The sequence below is a fragment of the Amblyomma maculatum genome, chromosome 1, assembly GCF_055883805.1.
Source record: "Amblyomma maculatum isolate TAMU_Amacu chromosome 1, ASM5588380v1, whole genome shotgun sequence".
Lineage (NCBI taxonomy): Eukaryota > Metazoa > Arthropoda > Arachnida > Ixodida > Ixodidae > Amblyomma > Amblyomma maculatum.
The window spans coordinates 224,639,254-224,664,997 of NC_139344.1; the positions used below are offsets into that span (position 1 = coordinate 224,639,254).

The 25,744-nt window shown below is 43.9% G+C and overlaps 1 protein-coding gene across 1 annotated transcript in view; it reads right to left on the reverse strand.

Annotated features, from left to right (window-relative positions):
- The window catches only part of LOC146205746 (G patch domain-containing protein 1), a 92,350-nt gene that overhangs the window by 46,190 nt on the left and 20,416 nt on the right, over nt 1-25,744 (reverse strand). Inside the window, exons 5-7 of the mRNA XM_084590409.1 lie at nt 18,759-19,122; nt 17,742-17,871; nt 2,939-3,145 (exon numbers count right to left, since the gene is read on the reverse strand). Of these exons, the coding sequence (XP_084446535.1) occupies nt 2,939-3,145; nt 17,742-17,871; nt 18,759-19,122 (701 nt within the window). The remainder of the gene's footprint in view (nt 1-2,938; nt 3,146-17,741; nt 17,872-18,758; nt 19,123-25,744) is intronic.

A 25,744-nucleotide genomic window follows, 5' to 3' on the forward strand; every position in this document is an offset into this window, starting at 1 on the left:
CTCATGATGTCACACAAACCGCCAACCCAGACATGAGCATTTCACACGAGCATTGCTGCGGCACAAGCCTGGAACTTCAGCTGTAACACAGCAGCTAAATGGTCGACTGAGTATGTGCTGATGCACTAAAAACTTCTACAAAGTTGCAACAGATGGCAGAACTGCCCTCACAAATGTTTCAATGAACAGACCAAGAAGCATTCACTGCTTTTGCAAGTTAAGCATGCGCTGCTAGCACAGGCAACAGCAATACCAGACCCCCCCCACACACACACAGAAGAAGGAAGGAAGGAAGGAAGGAAGGAAGGAAGGAAGGAAGGAAGGAAGGAAGGAAGGAAGGAAGGAAGGAAGGAAGGAAGGAAGGGAGGGAGGGAGGAAGGGAGAGGTTCATGCAGCTTCTTCGAGACCCACTACCTTCAACTGACAAACCCAGCAGGCACAGGTATCTAAAATTTGACGTCTCTATTCCTTTAAAAAGTAGTGGAGTATCATCAGCACCGACGGAGATCTAATATTGAAATCTTTAATATTACCGTAATTTTGAGATTCTAAGCACCCCCCCCCCCCCCCCCCGTTCATTTTGCAAGAAAATTTGGAAACAATTGTGCATGTGAATCTAAGCGTCCCTTATTTTGCAAGAAAAAGCGCATAAAGGAGGCTGCTAGCGTGCTTGCCGTTTTTTGAGCCGAAACTGTCGGAGTTTTGATGTGGTGCAATGTCCGTGGTGCTATGGTGCCATAGTGGTGCGATCACCAGTTTGAGCTGCTATATTCTGATACTACACGACAGCTAGTGGCACAGAACGTCAAAAGCTGGTCGAAAGCAAAGCTGATAAATCTATCAGCGTGCTGTCATATGGACCTGGAACCGGCGGCCATTCGGCAGAACTCAGCAGGTTTCATAGCAATCACGGCCCCGCATTGCTTTGTTTGGCGTAAGCTGCTTGACAGCCTTAACAACAAAAGTAGGAATAAATTTGAATTAAAAGAGCTGTCAAAGGTTGAAGTGAACTGTAATCGCACTTGCTGAAAATGTTTGCCAAGTTTGTTTGCAAAATAAAATGTTTTTCTCACGCCCATCTTGTCAAGGTATCACCAAGAAAACAGGGAAAGGGTGGTGGGGTATTCTAATGGCGAATTCGAGTGGGAGAGCAGGTGCACTCGAGAGCACTTCGAAAGTGCTCTCAAACAAGCGAGCGCACTCCAGTGGGAGAGGCAGGAGTAGAATCACTGGCTTCCAATGGTAGAGGAGGAGGGCTTTTGCTCCGCTGAGAGCACCCGAGAGCACTCCCGGCTGCTCTCTCGTCTAAAGCGAGTGTAGAGGAAGTCACATGACATAAGGCGTCACATCTGTGGCATATTTTTTTTTTTTTTCTCCGCAGTTGGCAACGCTCAAAATGGCGGCTGCAAAGCGTCGGCGCTCTGAGAACTCTGCTGAATCGAGCGAATTTTTTTCAGGAGCGGAAAGCATTGCTCAGGTGCTACATGCATGTTTGAGAGTCACTGCTGGCATCAAAAGGGCCAAAGAAGGCAAACAAGGCATACAAAACAAGCTGTTCTTCACGGAGCGTTGGCCTCTCCTAAGGTTGCAACTGCCACCACTGCGGGCAGGTGGAAAATGCTGGGGAGAGAAGTACGGTCACGTGGCTGTGGCGCGGTGCTCTCAGCACGCAGAAAGCGTTCCCGTGGGAGGACAGTTACGCCCTCGCTTGGCGTGCTCCTGTACTGCTCTGCAATGCTTGGCACCTCTGCTTTCGTCCCCCCAACCAAATGCACCATAAGTTTTCCGAATTTTAGCATCCCCTCCCCCCACTCATTTTCGGCATCGCGATCGTAAAAAAAATGGGATGCTGTGAATCGAGTAAATACAGTATTATTACGCCTGTTGAGTCAACACAATGGAGTCCATAAAAGGAAAGTTATGATGTAAAATAAGTTAAATAACATGTTTGTCATTAAGAGTGGAAGATGAAAATGATTGCACATCTGCACTGTTCAGAATAAACAGACGGCTGGGCACTTTGTCACCAGACCATCTTAATGTGATCTTATTTTTATGACTACCTTTTACTACATCTAAAAATCATGATTCCTACTTGTTTTAATCAGTGATTAGAGAGATTTTTCAAAAAATATGTATTTAGTTATTCTTTTACTGCATCTGAGTGATTAGTAGAAGCCATCTTATACACAGGGCAATGCGAGTTTTGGCAATTGCCAAATGCTGGAAATTCCTATTAGGCAGTATATTAAAGAATCTATTGTACCATGGGGCTTGATTATGCGAATACAATAGAACCTCGTTGATACGAATCTCATGACGTTACGAAAAAAAAACTATCATTAAAAAATCTGTGCCATAAAAGCAAAAATCAATATGCTGAATCAAGGGAAAGGCATTTACGCAGATCTGTTTATGGCTGATGATATTTACGGGGCACAGCCACAGCTTGCCACTCATGGCATGTACAATGCGACAGACGGATCGTGACATTGGCAATGTGCGGGCCACATGCCACTACAAACTTCTCTCTGCACTTACAGCGCAATCAGTGAACCATTAGCGAGTGGAGTCGAGACATATGCGCCGTGCACTGCCACCAATCACATGCTCTCTATGGGGTGTGCAGTGTCACTGGCGATCCTGACATTGGCATTCTGTGGGTCGCATACTGTTGCAAACTCCTCATGGCGTGTACAGCCTGACACGTGATTACAGCATCAGAAATGTGCTGAGTCAACAATGTGCAGCCAGTGCGCAGTGCTCAATGTTGTGGTAGCAGTTTGCATATTTGTATCACCCGCAGCGATGCAGGACAGTACCTGAAAAACATTTCTAGCCACAGTTCGAGAACTATGATATTCTTACCTATGAAACCATATAAGATAACCCATGACAGGGTCTTGAAATGTCTCAGATGAAATCAATATCTCATTACCTGAGTGCTCTGTTTTCTTTTCTTTGAACAAATCACTTTTAGGTTCCTCAAAACGTCTTCGTTCCCTCTTGGGAGCCTCATGAATAGGTTTAAAGTCAGCAGGAATTTTTGGTGGTGGGTATAATTTCATCACTGCTTGTGGCTCTTTTGCTAAGTGAAAACCTTCCAGTGTTTTAGCGAGGTCATGCAGAGTTTTGCTTCTTCCTCCTGGAAAAAAAAGAAAAAAAGAAAGAAACATTTGTACACACATATCGCTGCACAGATATACCAAACATTAAATATTAACGCAAGCCACAAAAATAGACAGATTTATCATATCAGCAAAAATCAGTTACAAACACCATATGCTGTAATGAATATATAACAATAAAACTACACCACAGTTGTTAGCAGTCAGAAGTAAATACTATAAATAACACCCTTAACTAAATGGGAGCGCTCATGAAAATCGGGTCTTGCTGCACATATCAATCTTATTTTTACAAGGGTCATCACATGCCAAAAGCAGGTGCAGAAGGAAAGCACAGTTGATGAGTGTGTGCATGGCACAGAAGAAAAATAGATTGCAAATAATAATAATAATAATAATAATAATAATAATAATAATAATAATAATAATAATAATAATAATAATAATAATAATAATAATAATAATAATAATAATACTAATAATAATAAGATAACTCACCCTACTTGGCGCTCCTGCAATCCATATTCGCCATTTACTATGCTATCAACTTTCGCTCCCACCACTGAAAAACATCAGTTACTGCCCTGACTGTAACTGGACATTTGTGGCATTGCTTCATTCTTGTGTTTTTGTACTTTCTTCCCATTTTATGCCTCCACTTTTCGTTTCTGTGTTTACACTTCAATTGTATTTAACCACAAGATTCTTTTCTTGTCACTTCTTATACCGCATTCACCATGCATTGTTCTGTACTGGGCATAAAGCTCCACATTCATTGTTCTTGATGGAACTGCTCTGAATGTTTTCTTTGATTCTAACACAGCTTTCCTGCACTCTCCACCCTTGCGCTCCTCACCATTATGATCTTTTAAATGGCAACAGTCGACAATTGTTTTGCCATACATATGAATAAGTCGTAAATTGTTCTTTATTGATGCGAATACTTTGGACTCTAATCCTTCAGTCCAAAGAGGGGGTAAAAGCAAATAAAAGCATATAACACTGGTACCATGAATTGATTTCTTCAATAAATGCAGGATAAATTTAAGATACAAAGGTAATCTATCAGTCAGATAATCATCAGTCTGCGAAAGAAAAGAACAAACAAAAAACCATGAGACTGGTAAAGATGACAACACCAAATAGAAACCGAAAATCAATTCTATGCACTTGCCAATGCTTTTTTAATGTTGTTGTTTCGCTTTTGCAGCACATTTGTTAGTTCTAAATTTATCCGAGCTTGTAATGGTTTGGGAAAGCAAAAAAGAAGTAGGGGAATTTAAATGTGCCTGCAAGAAGAAAGTAGGGAGAAGTAGGTAAGTTATGGTGGTGGTGAACCTTACAAGTGTCCAGTGATTTAAGTAATTATTAGGTGTAATAACTAATTTCCCGCGGAAATTTGAGTGTGTAAAGGGCAAGCGAGATTCTTTTCTTCTTATATGAAGTGGAGTATAATACCATTTGCAGCAATTAAACCAGTTGGTGAATCAGTGTAGCCATAATTGTGTATTATAAATATGGGCAGTGTGCTGTTGCACTTTTTTTTTTATAAATGACATTTATTGCTTCAGGGCATCAAACGGGTATGTGATGAAGGATAAAAAAAAATGATTAAATTAATAGAAAAGGTTTGTTGATTATATGAAGTGCAGGAGTGAGTGGCGACATAGTCTCTGCATTCAGTAGTGGTGATGTAGTCCCTGCATCCAGTAAATATATATGCAGCAGGCTTTGTCGGTGAAAGATCCACTACCATCAGGTGCCAGATTCTTGTCGATTTCAGTGCTGGGCAGTCCCACAGCAAGTGGTGAATGTTGGCTTCAATGTTTTCACATTTGCTTATCGAATACCCTGGGTCGGGATATAAATGGCAGAAATGATGGTTTGGTTTGTGGGGTTTAACGTCCCAAAGCAACTCAGGCTATGAGAGACGTCGTAGTAGAGGACTCCTGAAATTTCGACCACCTGGGGTTCTTTAACGTGCCATGACATCGCACAGCATGAGGCCACGTTCAAGTGATAGCAGGAGTGAGGGCAACCCTGACCCGGACCCTTGGAGGTGCAACCTCCTCTGCATGGGTGAGACCGTGGGGGAGGTTTAACACATACGGAAGGATAGCAGCCCGTTTGCAGTGCCAGAGGTGCTCTTTTCTTAATGAAAGGAGAGTAGTGTTATCCAAATTAAGGAGCTGAGGCAATGATGACCCTAAGGTCACGAGGCGGGTCGCTAAATCTGCACAGCTTTGAGAAGGCAGTAGGTCATGTGAAACCCACTTAATAAGTACAGACTGCAGGATGCATGCTATGAGCTGATAGATGTCCTGAGATATTCCTGGGCAGTGGACGACATGTCGGAGCAACTGTGCCGCTTGAAGGGTGTTAATGTGGATGAGAACATGGATGCTTACATCCATGTATACAACAGTAGATCCTTGAGGCAGGTCAGCCTCTTGCTCTTTCCACTTTTGCCGAAGCGACGATGACGAGTTGGCTGGCATTAGGTTTGTGATTACATGCTGGCTTGTTTTCATTTAGCAGCACAAACTTCCAAGAAGGAAGACCTGGCGCTGGCAGTTGAATTGATTGTGTAGTTGCATAAGCTCTCAGTGCTTGCGCGGAGTGTGGTAGATTGGCTGCAAGTCGCATCACAACACTTTTGCACCAGCTCATCAATGGTGTTAAGCTGTGCACTATCTTGTAAAGCATCGAAGAGTGCGATGTGTGGAAGGCATGTAATGGCCCTCATGGCCTCTCGGTTTACTGTTTCAAGGTGATCCCATTGCACTCTTGTAATATAATTTAACAGCATTGGGTGAGTTGGAAGTAGTTCATCATGAGGAATAGCGCAAAAAGAGACAGAGGACCAAGGAAAGGGAAGACAACATGGGAGCTGTAATGCATAACATGTTTTGTAACATGTTGAAACTGGACTAGATAAATAATATGTGGCTACAGAACCCCCTCGCCAAATGGAATGCAACAAACGAGCCAGTGCCACATGTTTAAGGAGCAATTCTTCTTATCAAATCCAAAGTTTGAATAGCTCATTTTTTTCAGCTGGGAAAGCCAAGCAGTCGCTGGCCCTGAGTGCTGAATCGTCAAATTCTTTCTTGTAGTGGGGTGCCTGAGACAAAATGGACTTGCTGCAAGTTTATGGCGCCCCAGCAGTTGGCAACCGACATGTATGTAGTTTTTCTCGCAGAAAGCTAAAGGCCAATTGATGAAGCGTAATTAGAGGTAATATCCAAGGCTGATCGCAAGGAAGCCTCCTCTTCAGCAGCTATGTCTGTTTGTGTGTGCGTCCCTACTAATGTGTACACTAATTTAGGCTTCATTAGGGAGCTATAGGCTAGCAATTTTATTCACTAGCTGTTCTCTTAAGTTTATGATGTAGAAAGCAAGTTTAAAAAATGCAGATGACATCTGTTGCATGTGATAGTCCAAGTTAAAGACGAATTTAAGATAAAAAAAAGGTAGTTGTAGTTTGAAACTTTGGTAACACGACTACCATTTATATGATAAGTAAACAAAAATGAATTTTTCTTTATTATTACAAGTAAAAGAATTGATTCATCAGCACTGATTTCCATTTTCGATCGATCTGTTACACCAAGCTAGAAGGTGACTTAGAAACTTGAGTACAGTTTAGTCAGACGGTTAAGAGATCACTTATATGAACAAAACCTAGGGGACACTTAATGCACTTTAAGAGCAGAGTGCAATGGTATTAGAAGCAAACTGCAGAAGTTGCAGTGAATCTTTTTTCTTCGAGATTTCTTCTACTCATGCCAAATTTGCCCACCATTTTTGTTTTAAATTTTTTCTCCCAGTTTTTAAATAAGCTTTTTTCCTTTTCAGCAAAAGTGTTTTTCTTTCTTTAGAGACACTTTGTAATGCTGTTTGGCTGAGGCTGCGACCCTATGGATGATGCCATAACCCAGCAGAACCATGCTATGTCACCTGACAGACCATCTGCCAACTCAGCTAAAAGATTCCCTGATTGGTTGGTGGTGTGTGTGAAGTCATGATAACATGTGACCTCTCTCAAACAAGGAGAGAATTCTGTGACACATGAAAGCGCCAGCGTTTTCTCTGAATGTGGATTCTAATGCCATCGCATTTAGAAGGAAAGCAGGTTCCAGGACATTGGCATGGGCACACCAGAGGAGACTGGGTCGGCATAAGAGCAGCAGCCACCCATCTCCACAAACCATGTTCACTGTCTTAAGCATAGGCGAAGCTGGCCAACTAATTTCAAAAGAATGCCTACCTATTAACTCGAGTTTGAAAAGATGCTTATTTTAGAGAACCTTATCAAATGCTCTAGTAAGATCTGCAAGCACACATCTATTTGTCTGGATTCATCTAATATACTACTAAACATATGAATTTTCAAAAACCATACTGCTGGGTGCCTAGAGAGCTCTTTATGTTCAGAATTTGATGAAACTGTCATCCTTTTTAGCAACAAGAACGACACTATCTGTGAGCCAGTCAGAATGTAAAGATGCAGGCATCAAAGATCCTCGAAAAATTTTTGCAATGAAACGAGCAAGGCGTTCTGCATAAAAACACAAGCATTTGGTATGCCATCCAGATCTTCAGTGTCCTTTGCAGTCTCAATAACATCTCGACTAGATTGCCACAGATACTAAATCAGCAGTAACAGAGAAGAGCTGTCTCATGTAAAGCCTACATCATCCCCTTGCATAAGCACAGAATGAAAATATAAAATAAAAATAAATGACTTTCGAATATGGAATAACGTCGGTACCGGTGGCAATCTGGTTAACAGATTCACTCAAATTTCGAATGTGGTTCCAGAATTAGCATAGATCACAGGCATGAGGTAAAGCAAGACATTCAATGAAGTAATGCTTTGTGGCTGGCCTACCACAGGCGGACAGCTCAGCCGTACTGTTATCAGAAATTTTCTTTCACTTCAGACGCTTTACCAGTCTCTTTAAGTGCATATAATCTGTCGGTTTACCATAGGTTTAAGCTTATTTAGGTGTATGATCTTGTCAGGGGTAAACATTCTGAGACAAAACTGGCAGTGCTCTTTGAAGCTATCCAGTAAGTCTGAGAAACTACCATTTAGATGTGAATTAAAAGCCAGCTATAAGTAATCGAGCCCTGATTTACCGAAAGCTCTCAGAGCAATCGTTGATAACATGGTGTCTTTAGCTTCCTTACTGTTTTTGAGAAAAAAAAGGACAGTTCAGTTCAGTTCAGTCGTGTCTGACTCTTCGTGACCCTATGGACCATGTCCCGCCCCGCTTTCCGGTCTCTCACTATCTTCCTAACATCATGTAACTTCATCTGCAGCGCCTCGAGGATGCCATCTAACCATCACGTTCGCTGCCTACCCCTTCTCCGGCGACCCTCAACCTTTCCCAACATCAAATCTTTCTCCAGCGACTCCTCTCTTCTCATCAGATGACCAAAGTAGCTGAGCTTTAACTTTAGAATTTGAACCTCCAATGAGCAGTCAGGGTTTATGGTCGACAATATCGACTGATTTGATCTTCTGGCAGTCCAAGGAACTCTCAAGAGTCTCCGCCAGCACCACAATTCAAACGCGTCAATTCTTCGGCGGTCAGCCTTCTTCATAGTTCAACTCTCGCATCCATACATCACAACAGGAAAGACCATCAGTTCAGTTTAGTCGTTCAGTCGTGTCCGACTCTTCGTGACCCTATGGACCATGTCACGCCACGCTTTCCGGTCTCTCACTATCTTCCTAACATCACATAACTTCATCTGCAGTGCCTCGAGGATGCCATCTAACCAACGCGTTCGCTGCCTACCCCTTCTCCGGCGACCCTCAACCTTTCCCAACATCAAATCTTTCTCCAGCGACTCCTCTCTTCTCATCAGATGACCAAAGTAGCTGAGCTTTAACTTTAAAATTTGACCCTCCAATGAGCAGTCAGGGTTTATAGTCGACAATATCGACTGATTTGATCTTCTGGCAGTCCAAGGAACTCTCAAGAGTCTTCGCCAGCACCACAATTCAAACGCGTCAATTCTTCGGCGGTCAGCCTTTTTCACAGTCCAACTCTCACATCCATACATCACAACTGGAAAGACCATAGCACGAGTTATACGGATCTTGGTTGGCAGACTAATGTCTCTGCTCTTTACTAGGCGGTCAAGGCTAACCATTGCTCTCTTTCCCAGAAGCAGGCGTCTCCTAATTTCATGGCTGCAGTCTCCTTCCGAGGTAATCTTGGAGCCCAAGAACAGAAAATCTGTCACAGCTTCCACTTCTTGTCCATTGATGCTCCAGGACTTGATAGGGCAAGACACCATGATCTTTGTCTTTTTAATGTTCAGTTTAAGCCCAAACTTCTCACTCTCTTCTTGTACGCGGATCAAAAGTCTCTTGAGTTCCACTTCACTTTCTGCCATTAAAGTGGTATCATCCGCATATCTAAGGTTGTTGATACGTTTTCCAGCAATCTTCACTCCAGCTGAAGACTCGTCCAGACCGGCCTTCCTCATGATGCACTCTGCATATAGGTTAAATAGGCAGGGCGACATTATGCAGCCTTGCCTCACTCCTTTCTCGATCGGAAACCAATCAGTAAGACCATGCCCAGTTCTGACTGTGGCCTCTTGCCCTTCATACAGGTTCCTGACGCGACAGGTGAGGTGAATTGGAACTCCCATCTCTTGGAGAGCTTACCACAATCTGCTGTGATCTACGCAGTCAAACGCTTTCGCATAATCAATAAAGCAGAAGTAGATGGGTTTCTGGAACTCTCTTGCTTTTTTCATGATCCAGCGAAGGTTAGCAATTTGGTCTCTAGTTCCTCTGCCCTTGCGAAACCCAGCTTGCACGTCCGGAAGCTCCCGATCCACATACTGCTGCAGCCTACCTTGGAGGATTTTCAACATCACCTTGCTAGCATGCGAAATAAGCGCGATCGTGCAGTAGTTGGAACAATCTTTGGCACTGCCTTTCTTTGGAATGGGGATATAAACTGACCTCCTCCAATCCTTTGGCCACTGCAGGGTTGTCCAAATCTTCTGACATAATGTATGCAGAATGTTAACAGCGTCATGGTTGAGGTTTTGAAGCAACTCAGCTGGAATGCCATCAATTCCGCTAGCTTTGTTCTTAGCAAGGCTGGCTAAGGCCCATTCAACTTCACTCTTCAGGATGCCCGGCTCGAGATCAGTAATCACAACCGTCTTATGTTGGGTTCGCACATTCGGGTCCTTCTTATACAGTTCTTCTGTGTATTCCTGCCACCTCTTCTTTATCTCTGAGGCTTCAGTGAGGTCCTTGCCTTGTTTGTCCTTTATCACGCCCAGCTTAGCACAGAAGCTTCCTTTGATATCTTTGATTGTCTTATACAGAGCTCCAGTGTTCCTTAATTGGCTGTTGGCCTCAACTGCTTGGCACTGTATGTTCAGGAAGGCATTCTTATCTCTCCTTGCTATTTTCTGAAAATCCGCATTGAGAACCTTGTATCTTTCTCTTTCCCCCATAACTTTTGCCATCCTCCTTTCCTCAGCTATTTGCAAAGCCTCTTCAGATAACCAGTTTGCTTTCTTGCATTTCTTTTGCTTTGGAACTACGTTAGTAGCAACTTCTTGTACTATATCACGAACATCAGTCCACATCTCCTCGGGCTCTCTGTCTTCCAGATCTAATTCTTGAAATCGATTCCTCACTTCCATAGCATATTCTAATGGAATTTGATCCAGATCATACCTGAAAGTCCTTCTAGTTTTCTGCGTTTTCAGCACGAGTTATACGGATCTTGGTTAGCAGACTAATGTCTCTGCTCTTTACTAGGCGGTCAAGGCTAACCATGGCTCTCTTTCCCAGAAGCAGGCGTCTCCTAATTTCATGGCTGCAGTCTCCTTCTGGGGTAATCTTGAAGCCCAAGAAGAAAAAATCTGTCACAGCTTCCACTTCTTGTCCCTTGATGCTCCAGGACTTGATAGGGCAAGAGGCCATGATCTTTGTCTTTTTAATGCTTAGTTTAAGCCCAAACTTCTCACTCTCTTCTTGTACGCGCATCAGAAGTATCTTGAGTTCTACTTCACTTTCTGCCATTAAAGTGGTATCATCCGCATATCTAAGGTTGTTGATACGTTTTCCAGCAATTTTCACTCCAGCTGGAGCCTCGTCCAGACCGGCCTTCCTCATGATGCACTCTGCATATAGGTTAAATAGGCAGGGCGACAGTATGCAGCCTTGTCTCACTCCTTTCTCAATCGGAAACCAATCAGTAAGACCATGCCCCGTTCTGACTGTGGCCTCTTGCCCTTCATACAGGTTCCTGAGGAGACAGATGAGGTGAATTGGAACTCCCATCTCTTGGAGAGCTTTCCACAATCTGCTGTGATCTATGCAGTCAAACGCTTTCGCATAATCAATAAAGCAGAAGTAGATGGGTTTCTGGAACTCTCTTGCTTTTTCCATGATCCAGCGAAGGTTGGCAATCTGGTCTCTAGTTCCTCTGCCCTTGCGAAACCCAGCTTGCACCTCCGGAAGCTCCCAATCCACATACTGCTGCAGCTTACCTTGGAGAATTTTCAACATCACCTTGCCAGCATGCGAAATAAGCGCGATCGTGCGGTAGTTGGAACAATCTTTGGCACTGCCTTTCTTTGGAATGGGGATGTAAACTGACCTCCTCCAATCCTGTGGCCACTGCAGTGTTGTCCAAATTTTCTGACATAATGTATGCAGAATGTTAACAGCATCATGGTTGAGGTTTTGAAGCAACTCAGCTGGAATGCAATCAATTAAACTAGCTTTATTCTTAGCAAGGCTGGCTAAGGCCCATTCAACTTCACTCTTCGGGATGCCCGGCTCGAGATCAGTAATCACAACCATGTTATGTTGGGTTTGCACATCCGGGTCCTTCTTGTACAGTTCTTCTGTGTATTCCTGCCACCTCTTCTTTATCTCTGAAGCTTCAGTGATGTCCTTGCCTCGTTTGTCCTTTATCACGCCCAGCTTAGCACAGAAGCTTCCTTTGATATCTTTGATTGTCTTATACAGAGCCCTTGTGTTCCTTAGTTGGCTGTTGTCCTCAACTGCTTGGCACTGTATGTTCAGGAAGGCATTCTTATCTCTCCTCGCTATTTTCTGAAAATCCGCATTCAGAACCTTGTATCTTTCTCTTTCCCCCATAACTTTTGCCATCCTCCTTTCCTCAGCTATTTGCAAAGCCTCTTCAGATAACCAGTTTGCATTCTTGCATTTCTTTTGCTTTGGAACTACCTTAGTAGCAACTCCTTGTATTATATCACGAACATCAGTCCACATCTCTTCAGGCTCTCTGTCTTCTAGATCTAATTCTTGAAATCGATTCCTCACTTCCACAGCATATTCTGATGGAATTTGATCCAGATCATACCTGAAAGGCCTTCTAGTTTTCTGCGTTTTCCTCAATCGAAGCTTAATTTTGGCAACAAGAAGCTGATGATCGGTGCCACAATCGGCCCCAGGCCTTGTTTTTGCTGCTTGTATAGCGCTTCTCCATCTCTGCCGGCAAAGAATGTAATCAATCTGATTCCTGTACAGACCGTCCGGTGAAGTCCATGTGTACAGGCGCCTCTTGTGCTGTTGAAAATGAGTATTAGCTATGGTCAGGTTGTTTTCTTGACAAAACTCTACTAGAGCCTCTGCCCAGCTTCATTTGGCTCACCAAGACCGAACTTGCCTGTAATTCCGGATATTTCTTTACTCCCGACCTTAGCATTCCAGTCTCCTATGAGAAAAACGACGTCTGATGATGGGGTGCGGTCTAAAAGGCATTGTAGGTCCGCATAAAATCTCTCAACGTCAGCTTCTTCAGCAGTAGTGGTCGGTGCATAGACTTGGATAACTGTTATGTTGAAAGGGTGACCTTTTATCCGAAGTGAAATCATTCGGTCGTTTATGGGGTTGTACCCTAGCACTGTTTTGCCCATTCTTCTGTTTACTATGAGAGCGACCCCATTCCTTCTCATGGATTCGTGCCCACAATAAAAGACATAATGGTTGCCGGAATTAAATTCTCCCATTTCGGTCTTCTTGAGCTCGCTGATACCCAAGATATCAATGTTCACTCTGTCCATTTCTCGCTTGACGACATCTAGTTTACCTTGCGTCATAGATCTTACATTCCATGTTGCCATGTAATATATTTCCTTGCAACATTGGACTTTCCGGTCGCTTCCCGACACATCCACAACTGAGCGTCCTTTCGGCTTTAGCCCAGCCGCTTCATTCGTCCTGGAGCTACTAGGAATCGCCCTTTGTTCATCCCCAGTAACATGTGGGACCCCCTTCATGGATCACTGCCTTGTCGTGGCGGAGGGGGTGCACTTTGCCCAGCTTCAACTTGGATGTAGCATTCTTAAAGCTATCTCTGTGACAAGTACACCATCACAGTACACGAAGGCATATTGGACTTTCTTGTCCTTTCTTTTCCATGAAGGCAGTGTCCCTTCATGGATCACTGCCTTGTCATGGCGGAGGGGCTTGTGAAACTCGATGAAGTCGTGAACTCTGCTGTGTAGGGCCAATCAGGATAGACAGGTCACGACAGAGAGTTCTGACAAAATGTGATTCACTGGAGAAGGTAATGGCAACCCACTCCAGTTATTTCCTGCCAAGAAAACCCTATGGCCAGTCACAATACCATTAATGATATGGCGCCAAAAGATGAGCCCCCCAGGTTGGAAGGCGTCCCACATGTTACTGGGGATGAACAAAGGGTGATTCATAGTAGCCCCAGGACGAATGAAGCGGCTGGGCTAAAGCCAAAAGGACGCTCAGTTGTGGATGTGTCGGGAAGCGACCGGAAAGTCTGATGTTGCAAGGAGATATATCACATAGCAACATGGAATGCAAGATCTATGACGCAAGGTAAACTGGATGTCGTCAAGCGAGAAATGAACAGATTGAACATTGATATCTTGGGTATCAGCGATCTCAAGTGGAGCGGAATGGGAGAATTTAACTCCGGCGACCATTATGTCTTTTTTTGTGGGCACGAATCCAAGAGAAGGAATGGGGTCGCTCTCATAGTAAACAGAAGAATGGGCAAAACAGTGCTAGGGTACAACCCCATAAACGACCGAATGATTTCACTTCGGATAAAAGGTCACCCTTTCAACATAACAGTTATACAAGTCTATGCACCGACCACTACTGCTGAAGAAGCTGATGTTGAGAGATTTTATGCGGACCTACAATGCCTTTTAGACCGCACCCCATCATCAGACGTCATTTTTCTCGGAGACTGGAATGCTAAGGTCGGGAGTGAAGAAATATCCGGAATTACAGGCAAGTTCGGTCTTGGTGAGCCAAATGAAGCTGGGCAGAGGCTCTAGTAGAGTTTTGTCAAGAAAACAACCTGACCATAGCGAATACTCATTTTCAACAGCACAAGAGGCGCCTGTACACATGGACTTCACCGGACGGTCTGTACAGGAATCAGATCGATTATATTCTTTGCCGGCAGAGATGGAGAAGCGCTATACAAGCAGTAAAAACAAGGCCTGGGGCCGATTGTGGCACTGATCATCAGCTTCTTGTTGCCAAAATTAAGCTTCGATTGAGGAAAGCACAGAAAACTAGAAGGCCTTTCAGGTATGATCTGGATCAAATTCCATTAGAATATGCTGTGGAAGTGAGGAATCGATTTCAAGAATTAGATCTAGAAGACAAAGAGCCCTAAGAGATGTGGACTGATGTTCGTAACATAATACAAGAAGTTGATACTAAGGTAGTTCCAAAGCAAAAGAAATGCAAGAAAGCAAACTGGTTATCTGAAGAGGCTTTGCAAATAGCTGAGGAAAGGAGGATGGCAAAAGTTATGGGGGGAAGAGAAAGATACAAGGTTCTCAATGCGGATTTTCAGAAAATAGCAAGGAGAGATAAGAATGCCTTTCTGAACATACAGTGCCAAGCAGTTGAGGACAACCGCCAATTAAGGAACACAAGAGCTCTGTATAAGACAATCAAAGATATCAAAGGAAGCTTCTGTGCTAAGCTGGGCGTGATAAAGGACAAACGAGGCAAGGACCTCACTGAAGCCTCAGAGATAAAGAAGAGGTGGCAGGAATACACAGAAGAACTGTACAAGAAGGACCCAAATGTGCAAACCCAACATAAGACGGTTGTGATTACTGATCACGAGCCGGCCATCCTGAAGAGTGAAGTTGAATGGGCCTTAGCCAGCCTTGCTAAGAACAAAGCTAGCGGAATTGATGGCATTCCAGCTGAGTTGCTTCAAAACCTCAACCATGACGTTGTTAACATTCTGCATACATTATGTCAGAAGATTTGGACAACCCTGCCGTGGCCACAGGATTGGAGGAGGTCAGTTTACATCCCAATTCCAAAGAAAGGCAGTGCCAAAGATTGTTCCAACTACCGCACGATTGCGCTTATTTCGCATGCTAGCAAGGTGATGTTGAAAATCCTCCAAGGTAGGCTGCAGCAGTATGTGGATCGGGAGCTTCCGGACGTGCAAGCTGGGTTTCGCAAGGGCAGAGGAACTAGAGACCAAATTGCCAACCTTCGCTGGATCATGGAAAAAGCAAGAGAGTTCCAGAAACCCATCTACTTCTGCTTTATTGATTATGCGAAAGCGTTTGACTGCGTAGATCACAGCAGATTGTGGCAAGCTCTCCAAGAGATGGGAGTTCCAATTCACCTCACCTGTCTCGTCAGGAACCTGTATGAAGGGCAAGAGGCCACAGTCAGAACTGGGCATGGTCTTACTGATTGGTTTCCGATCGAGAAAGGAGTGAAGCAAGGCTGCATACTGTCGCCCTGCCTATTTAACCTATATGCAGAGTGCATCATGAGGAAGGCCGGTCTGGACGAGTCTTCAGCTGGAGTGAAGATTGCTGGAAAACGTATCAACAACCTTAGATATGCGGATGATACCACTTTAATGGCAGAAAGTGAAGTGGAACTCAAGAGACTTCTGATGCGCGTACAAGAAGAGAGTGAGAAGTTTGGGCTTAAACTGAACATTAAAAAGACAAAGATCATGGCGTCTTGCCCCATCAAGTCCTGGAGCATCAAGGGACAAGAAGTGGAAGCTGCGACAGATTTTCTCTTCTTGGGCTCCAAGATTACCTCGGAAGGAGACTGCAGCCATGAAATTAGTAGACGCCTGCTTCTGAGAAAGAGAGCCATGGTTAGTCTTGACCGCCTAGTAAAGAGCAGAGACATTAGTCTGCCAACCAAGATCCGTATAACTCGTGCTATGGTCTTTCCAGTTGTGATGTATGGATGCGAGAGTTGGACTGTGAAAAAGGCTGACCGCCAAAGAATTGACGCGTTTGAATTGTGGTGCTGGCGAAGACTCTTGAGAGTTTCTTGGACTGCCAGAAGATCAAATCAGTCGATATTGTCGACCATAAACCCTGACTGCTCATTGGGGGGTCAAATTCTAAAGTTATAGCTCAGCTACTTTGGTCATCTGATGAGAAGAGAGGAGTCGCTGGAGAAATATTTGATGTTGGGAAAGGTTGAGGGTCGCCGGAGAAGGGGTAGGCAGCGAACGCGTTGGTTAGATGGCATCCTCGAGGCACTGCAGATGAAGTTATGTGATGTTAGGAAGATAGTGAGAGACCGGAAAGCGTGGCGTGACATGGTCCATAGGGTCACGAAGAGTCGGACACGACTGAACGACTGAACTGAACTGAACATGTGGGACGCCTTCCAACTTGGGGGGCTCATCGTCCGGCGCCATATCATTAATGCTATTGTGACTGGCCATAGGGTTTTCTTGGCAGGAAATACTGGAGTGGGTTGCCATTACCTTCTCCAGTGAATCACATTTTGTCAGAACTCTCTGCCGTGACCTGTCTATCTTGGGTGGCCCTACACAGCAGAGCTCACGACTTCATCGAGTTTTGCAAGCCCCTCCGCCATGACAAGGCAGTGATCCATGAAGGGACACTGCCTTCATGGAAAAGAAAGGACAAGAAAGTCCAATATGCCTTCGTGTACTGTGATGGTGTACTTGTCACAGAGATAGCTTTAAGAATGCTACATCCAAGGCGAAGCTGGGCAAAGTGCACATTCTTGTTGGCTTTGTTACAAGTATGTTAAACTTATGGGCCAACATTAGCTCAGAAAGGATATCAGAATTTGCTCTTGTTCAAAGACATCTATTAAGCCAACCAATAGTCAAAATGGGGAGATTAAAATCTGTAGCAAGAATTACGTTAACCATACCCAATAAAAAATGCTTTCTTGAATCCTTCTGAAATTGGGGGGCTATATAAATCAAGTAATAAAAAAAGTATTAGAGAGATGTTACTTTCAGAAAGGAATTCTCATGCTGATCAAGCTACAGCCTTAACTACAACCACAATCTATAGTTAGGGTTTATCTTAATTTTAATATTTTTTAACAGTACTGCAATGCGCCTTCATGGGGTCCTCAGTTGTGCATGAAATCGATATATAAAGGTAAGAACACACAAATTTTGGCGATGTGTGAATGAAGGCAGGGTCACAGGTAAGCCTACTGATCATAAGTTTTTCAGAGGATCCATTGAAGCTCCAAAGAAACTTCATATGAGGGGAGCAATGCATATTAAGCACGGTAAGTCAGTTAGCTTTGATTCATACCTTCAATTGCTGGCAGTGTCTTGAGAGGCTTGTCATCAGGTTCATCATTCAATTCAAAAGTGTACTGAGACATATCTTCGCGTGCATATATGTCACCATCTTCTTCTTCAAATGCCCCTACACCAAATGCCTAAGATAAAAAAAAAAAAAAAAAGAAAGAAAGATAGATAATAGTTCCGATATAGTGCAAGAACCTGTTGTTGTTACGTGAAAAGACACATAACTTTCTCAAGAAGCTAAAATATGTCTAAACAGAAAAAGTCTTGCGGCACATGCATCAATTTAAAACTTAAACACAATCCATGAAAGGAAGCAAGGCACAGCTTGTATAAGAAGCTGATTCCTCAAGGCATGCATATTTAATAAGTGGCACACATAACAGGAGGTGCATGAGTCACATTTTTCATTTGAAGACTTGGTAGCACATCTGTAACAACAGTTGCAAAAACGTGTACAAGCAGAACAAAACATGGCTTCATTCTCCACTTGACCCTAAACATTTCTTTGCTTGAAAATTCTATGCATCCAAAAACAAATTTTAAGTTGCCAATTAAACTTTTCATTCACGCTGTTTTGCTGCAACGTGCCACAGTGCTGTTTTTCCTCCTTGCATACTACAATTACAATCTGTAGTTAAAGTAAACACTCCTACCCTTAACAATTCCACAATTACTATTCCAAGAAACAAAACGAAAAAAAGATTAGATTCAAGATTCAGACAAATTTGCGCCTAAAAGTTCTCACAACAAAAAAAATCAATGTAGACTTAGTCACTCGGCATAGACGCCAGAAGTCAAAGATCTGTTTTGAAAATGCATCAGCCAGGCTTTAGAGGGTCATGGCATGAAGAGAATCATGAAAACAATAATGCCTTGACACCTCTAATTTGAAGCTTCCATTCAATGTCCTTCGCAGATTGACGCAAAATGTTAGTTATTACTAAACGTGTAAGTAGTGGAAGTAATTGGCAGGTTAGCTGTGAAAGAAAAAGCACTGGACAAGGCGTAATATAGCTACCTGTCCAGTAATGGCAAGTTTCCGTTTTCCCTTTTCCAGGCGGCACTTCGTTGTTGTAGGCTGGCCAATATCAACTGGTGCTGACAGTACAGAATGTTTGTCCAGTGGGACATATCCAATCCCATGTTGGTTGTCCTTGGGAACATACAACACATCATCTACATCTGCTGGCGCAAAAGTATGCTGTGCCGTAAACACATCTTCCTCTTCAGATGATTCTGCGCCCGGTGGTAAGGCACAAGTGTACACTTTCACAATCGATGGTTCCTTGGCCTTTTTTGGCTGGCCACGTTTGACCCGTTCTCCAATGCCTTGTCCTTGTCGCCAACCCATGTAATTTAAGAGCTTAACACCAATGCTCTGGCTGCAAAACGAAGAATCACAACAGCATGAATAAATAAAATTTGTAGCATATACGGCCATTTTTACAACTACATTACAGTCCTGTGCCAATGTGCACTCTAATAAGGTAAAACACGAAAAGAAATGTTGTTTCAAGCAAACATGTACAATATGAAATGTTCTGCCTGCTAAAAAATGAACCTTAAAGTGTAAAAAAATGGCTCCAGAAATTTCGACCACCTGCGGCATGCATTGACATCGCACAGCACCTGTGCATCTAGCTTTTCGGCCGATTGAATACTTAAGGGCAATCACCCGAGGTGGAGTAATTTGTAATAAGGGAGTAATTACTCATTAACATCACCCAGGCGCAGCCACACGGCTACAAAGGAAAGCTACACAGTTTTTTCAGAAACTTCGCAGTGAAACAAAAATTCATCTTGGTACGGGGATCGAACCCAGGTACACCGCCTTTCTAGGGCAGTCACTTTACCAAATGAGCTGACGAGGACAGTCAGCAGCTGAGATGGTAGGGTGAATTGATCAATAACTCGAAGTGGGAACGGCGTAGATCGAATATTATAGGGGAATCCGCCAAGGTGGAGTAGATTTGTAATAATGGAGTAATTACTCATTCACATCCACCCAGGCGCAAACATACAGCTACAAAAGAAAGCTCAGAAACTTTGCAGTGAAACAATAATTTGTCCTCATCCGGGGATCGAACCCGAAACCACCGCCTTTCCGGGACAGTCGCTCTATGAAACGAGCTGATGAGGATGGTCAGCAGGTAAAATGGTAGGGAAAGAGCGCATTGATCAATAACTCCAAGTGGGAACGGTGTTGATTGAATACTTTAGGGAAATTTTCCCCAAGGTTGAGTAGATTTGTAATAAAGAATTACTCATTGACATCAACCCAGGTGCAGCCATACGGTTACAACAGAAAGCTATAGAGCTATCTCAGAAACTTCGCAGTGAAACAAAAATTCGTCTTGGTCCGGGAATTGAACCCGGGACCATCACTTTTTCGGGGCAGTTGCTCTACCAAATGAGATGATGAGGACGGTCAGCAGATGAGATGGTAAGGCAAGAGTGCAATGATTAATAACTTGAAGTGGGAACAGTGTTGATAGAATATTTTAGGGGAATCCCTCAAGGTGTTGATTTGTAATAAAGGAGTAATTACTCATTGACATCCATCCAGGCGCAGCCATAAAGCTACAAAGGAAAGCTACACAGCTTTCTCGGAAACTTCGCAGTGCAACAAAAATTTGTCCTGGTCCGGGAATAAAAACTCAGGACCACCGCCTTACCGGGGCAGTCGCTCTACCAAATGAGCTGACGAGGACGGTCAGCAGATAAGATGGTAGGGTAAGAGCGCATTGATCAATAACTTGAAGTGGGAACCATGCTGTTTGAATATATTAGAGAAATCTCCCCCAAGGTCGAGTTGACATCAACCCAGGTGCAGCCATACGGCTACAAAGCAAAGCTATACAGCTTTCTCAGGAACTTCGTAGTGAAACAAAAATTTGTCCTGGACCGGGGATCGAACCCGGGACCACCGCTTTTCCGGGGCAGTTGCTCTACCAAATTAGCTGACGACGACGGTCAGCACGTCTGATGGTAGGGCGAAAGCGAATTGATCAATAACTCGAAGTGGGAATAGTGTTCATCGAATATTTTAGAGGAATCTCCCAAGTTGGAGTAGATTTGCAATAAGGGAGTAATTACTCACTGACATCCACCCAGGTGCAAACAGACAGCTACCAAGGATAGCCATGCAGCTTTCTCAGAAACTGCCCAGTGAAACAAAAATTTGTCCTGGTCCGGGGATCAAACTCAGGACCACCGCCTTTCCGGGGCAGTCGCTCTACCAAATCAGCTGACAAGGACGGTCAGGAGGTCAGATGGTAGGGCGAGAGTGAAATGATCAAAAACACGAAGTGGGAACAATGCTGATCGAATACATTAGGGAAATCTCCCTCCAAGGTGGAGTAGATTTGTAATAAGGGAGTAATTACTCATTGACATCCACCCAGGCGCAGGCATACAGCTACAAAGAAAAGCTACATGTTTTTCAGAAACATTGCAGTGAAACTAAAATTCGTCTTGGTCCGGGGATCGGACCCAGGTACACCGCCTTTCTAGGGCAGTCGCTCGACGAAATGACCTGACGAGGACAGTCAGCAGGTGAGATGGTAGGGCGAAAGCGAATTGATCAATAACTCGAAGTGGGAACGGTGTTGATTGAATATTTTACGGGAATCCAACAAAGTGGAGTAGATTTGTAATAATGGAGTATTTACTCATAGACATCCACCTGGCGCAAACATACAGCTACAAAAAAAAGCTATACAGCTTTCTCAGGAACATCGTAGTGAAAGAAAAATTTGTCTAGGTCCGGGGATCGAACACAGGAACACTGCTTTTCCAGTGCAGTCGCTCTACCAAATGAGCTGACGAGGATGGTCAACAGATCAGATGGTAGGGCAAGAGCGCATTTATCAATAACTCTAAGTAAAACAGTGTTGATAGAATATTTTAGGAGAATTCCTCAATTGGAGTAGATATGTAATAAGGGAGTAATTATTCATTCACATCCACTCAGGCGCAGCCATATGGCTACAAAAGAAAGTTATACAGATTTCTTAGAAACTTCGCAGTGAAAGAAAAATTCGTCCTGGTCCTGGGATCGAACACGGAACCACCGCTTTTCCGGGGCAGTTACTTTACCAAATGCGCTGAGGAGAACAGTCAGCAGATGACATGGTAGGGCAAGAGCACATTGATCAATACCTCGAAGTGGAAACGGTGTTGATCAAAAATATTGGGAAAATCTCCCCCAAGGTGGAGTAGATTTGTAATAAGGGAGTAATTACTCATTAAAATCCACCAAGGTGTAAACATACAGCTACAAAGGAAAGCTCACAAACTTCACTGTGAAACTAAAATTCGTCCTGGTCCGGGAATCGAACCCGGGACCACCACTTTTCTGGGACAGTTGCTCTACGAAACGAGCTGATAAGGATGGTGAGCAGGTAAAATGGTAGGGAAAGGGTGCATTGATCAATAACTCCAAGCGGGAACGTTGTTGATCGAATATATTAGGGAAACCTCCCCCAAGGAGGAGTAGATCTGTAATAAAGAAGTAATTACTCATTGCCATCAACCCAGGTGCAGCCATACGGCTACAACAGAAAGCTATAAAGCTTTCTCAGAAACTTGGCAGTGAAACAAAAATTTGTCTTGTTCCCGGGACCGAATCCAGGTACACCACACCGCCTTTCCAGGCCAGTCGCTCTACCAAATGAGCTGACGAGGACAGTCAGCAGGTGATATGGTAGGGCAAGAGCGCATTGATCAATAATTCGAAGTAAGAACAGTATTGATAAAACATTTTAGGGGAATCCCTCAAGGTGGAGTAGGTTTGTAATAAGGGAGTAATTACTCATTGACATCCATCCAGGCGCAGCCATACGGCTACAAAAAAAGCTATACAGCTTTCTCGGAAACTTCGCAGTGAAAAATATTCATCCTGGTCCGGGGATCAAACTCAGGAGCACCGCCTTTTCGGGGCAGTCGCTCTACCAAATGAGCTGGCGAGGACGGTCAGCAGGTCAGATGGTAGGGCGAGAGTGAAATGATCAATAACTCGAAGTGGGAACGATGCTGATCGAATACATAAAGGAAATCTCCTTCAAGGTGGAGTAGTTTTGGCATCCACCCAGGTGCAAACATACAGCTACAAAGGAAAGCTATACATCTTTCGCAGGAACATCGTAGTGAAACAAAAATTCGTCCTGGTCCGGGAATCGAACCCAGGACCACCGCTTTTCTGGGACAGCCGCTCTACGAAACGAGCTGATAAGGATGGTGAGCAGGTAAGATGGTAGGGAAAGAGCGCATTGATCAATAACTCCAAGCTGGAACGTTGTTGATGGAATATATTAGGGAAACCTCCAACAAGGAGGAATAGATTTGTAAAAAAGAAGTAATTACTCATTGACATCAACCCAGGTGCATCCATACGGCTACAACAGAAAGCTATACAGCTTTCTCAGAAACTTCGCAGTGAAAAAAAAATTTCTCCTGGTCCGGGAATCGAACCCGGGACCACTGCTTTCCCGGAGCAGTTGCTCTACCAAATGAGCTGATGAGGATGATGAGCAGATCAGATGGTAGGGCAAGAGTGCTTTGATCAATAACTCGAAGTGGGAACGGTGTTGAATGAATATTTCTGAGAAATCCGCCAAGGTGGAGTAGATTTGTAATAAGGGACTAGTTACTCATTGACATCTACCCAGGCACTGCCATATGGCTACAAAAGAAAGCTATACAGCTTTCTCAGGAACATCGTAGTAAAAGAAAAATTTGTCTTGGTCCGGGGATCGAACCCAGGTACACCGCCTTTCTAGGGCAGTCGCTCTAACAAATGACCTGACGAGGACCGTCAGCAGGTGAGATGGTAGTGCAAGAGCGCATTGATCAATAACTCAATGTGGGAACAGTATTGATAAAATATTTTAGGGGAATCCTTCAGGTGGAGTAGATTTGTAATAAGGGTGCAATTACTCATTGGCATCCACCCAGGCGCAGCCATATAGCTACAAAGAAAAGCTACACAGCTTTTTCAGAAACTTTGCAGTGAAACAAAAATTCGTCTTGGTCCGGGGATCGAACACAGGAACACTGCCTTTCCAGTGCAGTCGCTCTACCAAATGAGCTGACGAGGATGGTCAGCAGATCAAATGGTAGGGCAAGAGCGCATTTATCAATAACTTGAAGCGGGAAAAGTGTTGATAGAATATTTTTTAGGAGAATTCCTCAATTGGAGTAGATATGTAATAAGGGAGTAATTATTCATTCACATCCACTCAGGCGCAGCCATACGGCTACAAAAGAAAGTTATACAGATTTCTCAGAAACTTCGCAGTGAAAGAAAAATTCGTCCTGGTCCGGGGATCGAACATGGAACCACCGCTTTTCCGGGGCAGTTACTCTACCAAATGCGCTGACGAAGATGGTCAGCAGATCAGATGGTAGGGCAAGAGTGCAAGAGTAGGGCTACAAAGGAAAGCTCAAATACTTATGGGGCAGTCGCTCTACCAAATGAACTGACGAGGACAGTCAGCAGATGACAAGGTAGGGCAAGAGCACATTGATCAATACCCCGAAGAGGAAACGCTGTTGATCGAAAATATTAGGAAAATCTCCCCCAAGGTGGAGTAGATTTGTAATAAGGGAGTAATTACTCATTAAAATCCACCAAGGTGTAAACATACAGCTACAAAGGAAAGCTCACAAACTTCACTGTGAAACTAAAATTCGTCCTGGTCCGGGAATCGAACCCGGGACCACCACTTTTCTGGGACAGTTGCTCTACGAAACGAGCTGATATAAGGATGGTGAGCAGGTAAAATGGTAGGGAAAGGGTGCATTGATCAATAACTCCAAGCGGGAACGTTGTTGATCGAATATATTAGGGAAACCTCCCCCAAGGAGGAGTAGATCTGTAATAAAGAAGTAATTACTCATTGCCATCAACCCAGGTGCAGCCATACGGCTACAACAGAAAGCTATAAAGCTTTCTCAGAAACTTGGCACTGAAACAAAAATTTGTCTTGTACCCGGGACCGAATCCAGGTACCCCACACAGCCTTTCCAGGCCAGTCGCTCTACCAAATGAGCTGACGAGGACAGTCAGCAGGTGATATGGTAGGGCAAGAGCGCATTGATCAATAATTCGAAGTAAGAACAGTATTGATAAAACATTTTAGGGGAATCCCTCAAGGTGGAGTAGGTTTGTAATAAGGGAGTAATTACTCATTGACATCCATCCAGGCGCAGCCATACGGCTACAAAAGAAAGCTATACAGCTTTCTCGGAAACTTCGCAGTGAAAAATATTCATCCTGGTCCGGGGATCAAACTCAGGACCACCGCCTTTTCGGGGCAGTCGCTCTACCAAATGAGCTGACGAGGACGGTCAGCAGGTCAGATGGTAGGGCGAGAGTGAAATGATCAATAACTCGAAGTGGGAACGATGCTGATCGAATACATAAAGGAAATCTCCTTCAAGGTGGAGTAGTTTTGACATCCACCCAGGTGCAAACATACAGCTACAAAGGAAAGCTATACATCTTTCGCAGGAACATCGTAGTGAAACAAAAATTCGTCCTGGTCCGGGAATCGAACCCAGGACCACCGCTTTTCTGGGACAGCCGCTCTACGAAACGAGCTGATAAGGATGGTGAGCAGGTAAGATGGTAGGGAAAGAGCGCATTGATCAATAACTCCAAGCTGGAACGTTGTTGATGGAATATATTAGGGAAACCTCCACCAAGGAGGAGTAGATTTGTAATAAAGAAGTAATTACTCATTGACATCAACCCAGGTGCAGCCATACGGCTACAACAGAAATCTATACAGCTTTCTCAAAAACTTCGCAGTGAAAAAAAAATTCGTCCTGGTCCGGGAATCGAACCCGGGACCACTGCTTTCCCGGAGCAGTTGCTCTACCAAATGAGCTGATGAGGATGATGAGCAGATCAGATGGTAGGGCAAGAGTGCTTTGATCAATAACTCGAAGTGGGAACGGTGTTGAATGAATATTTCAGAGAAATCCGCCAAGGTGGAGTAG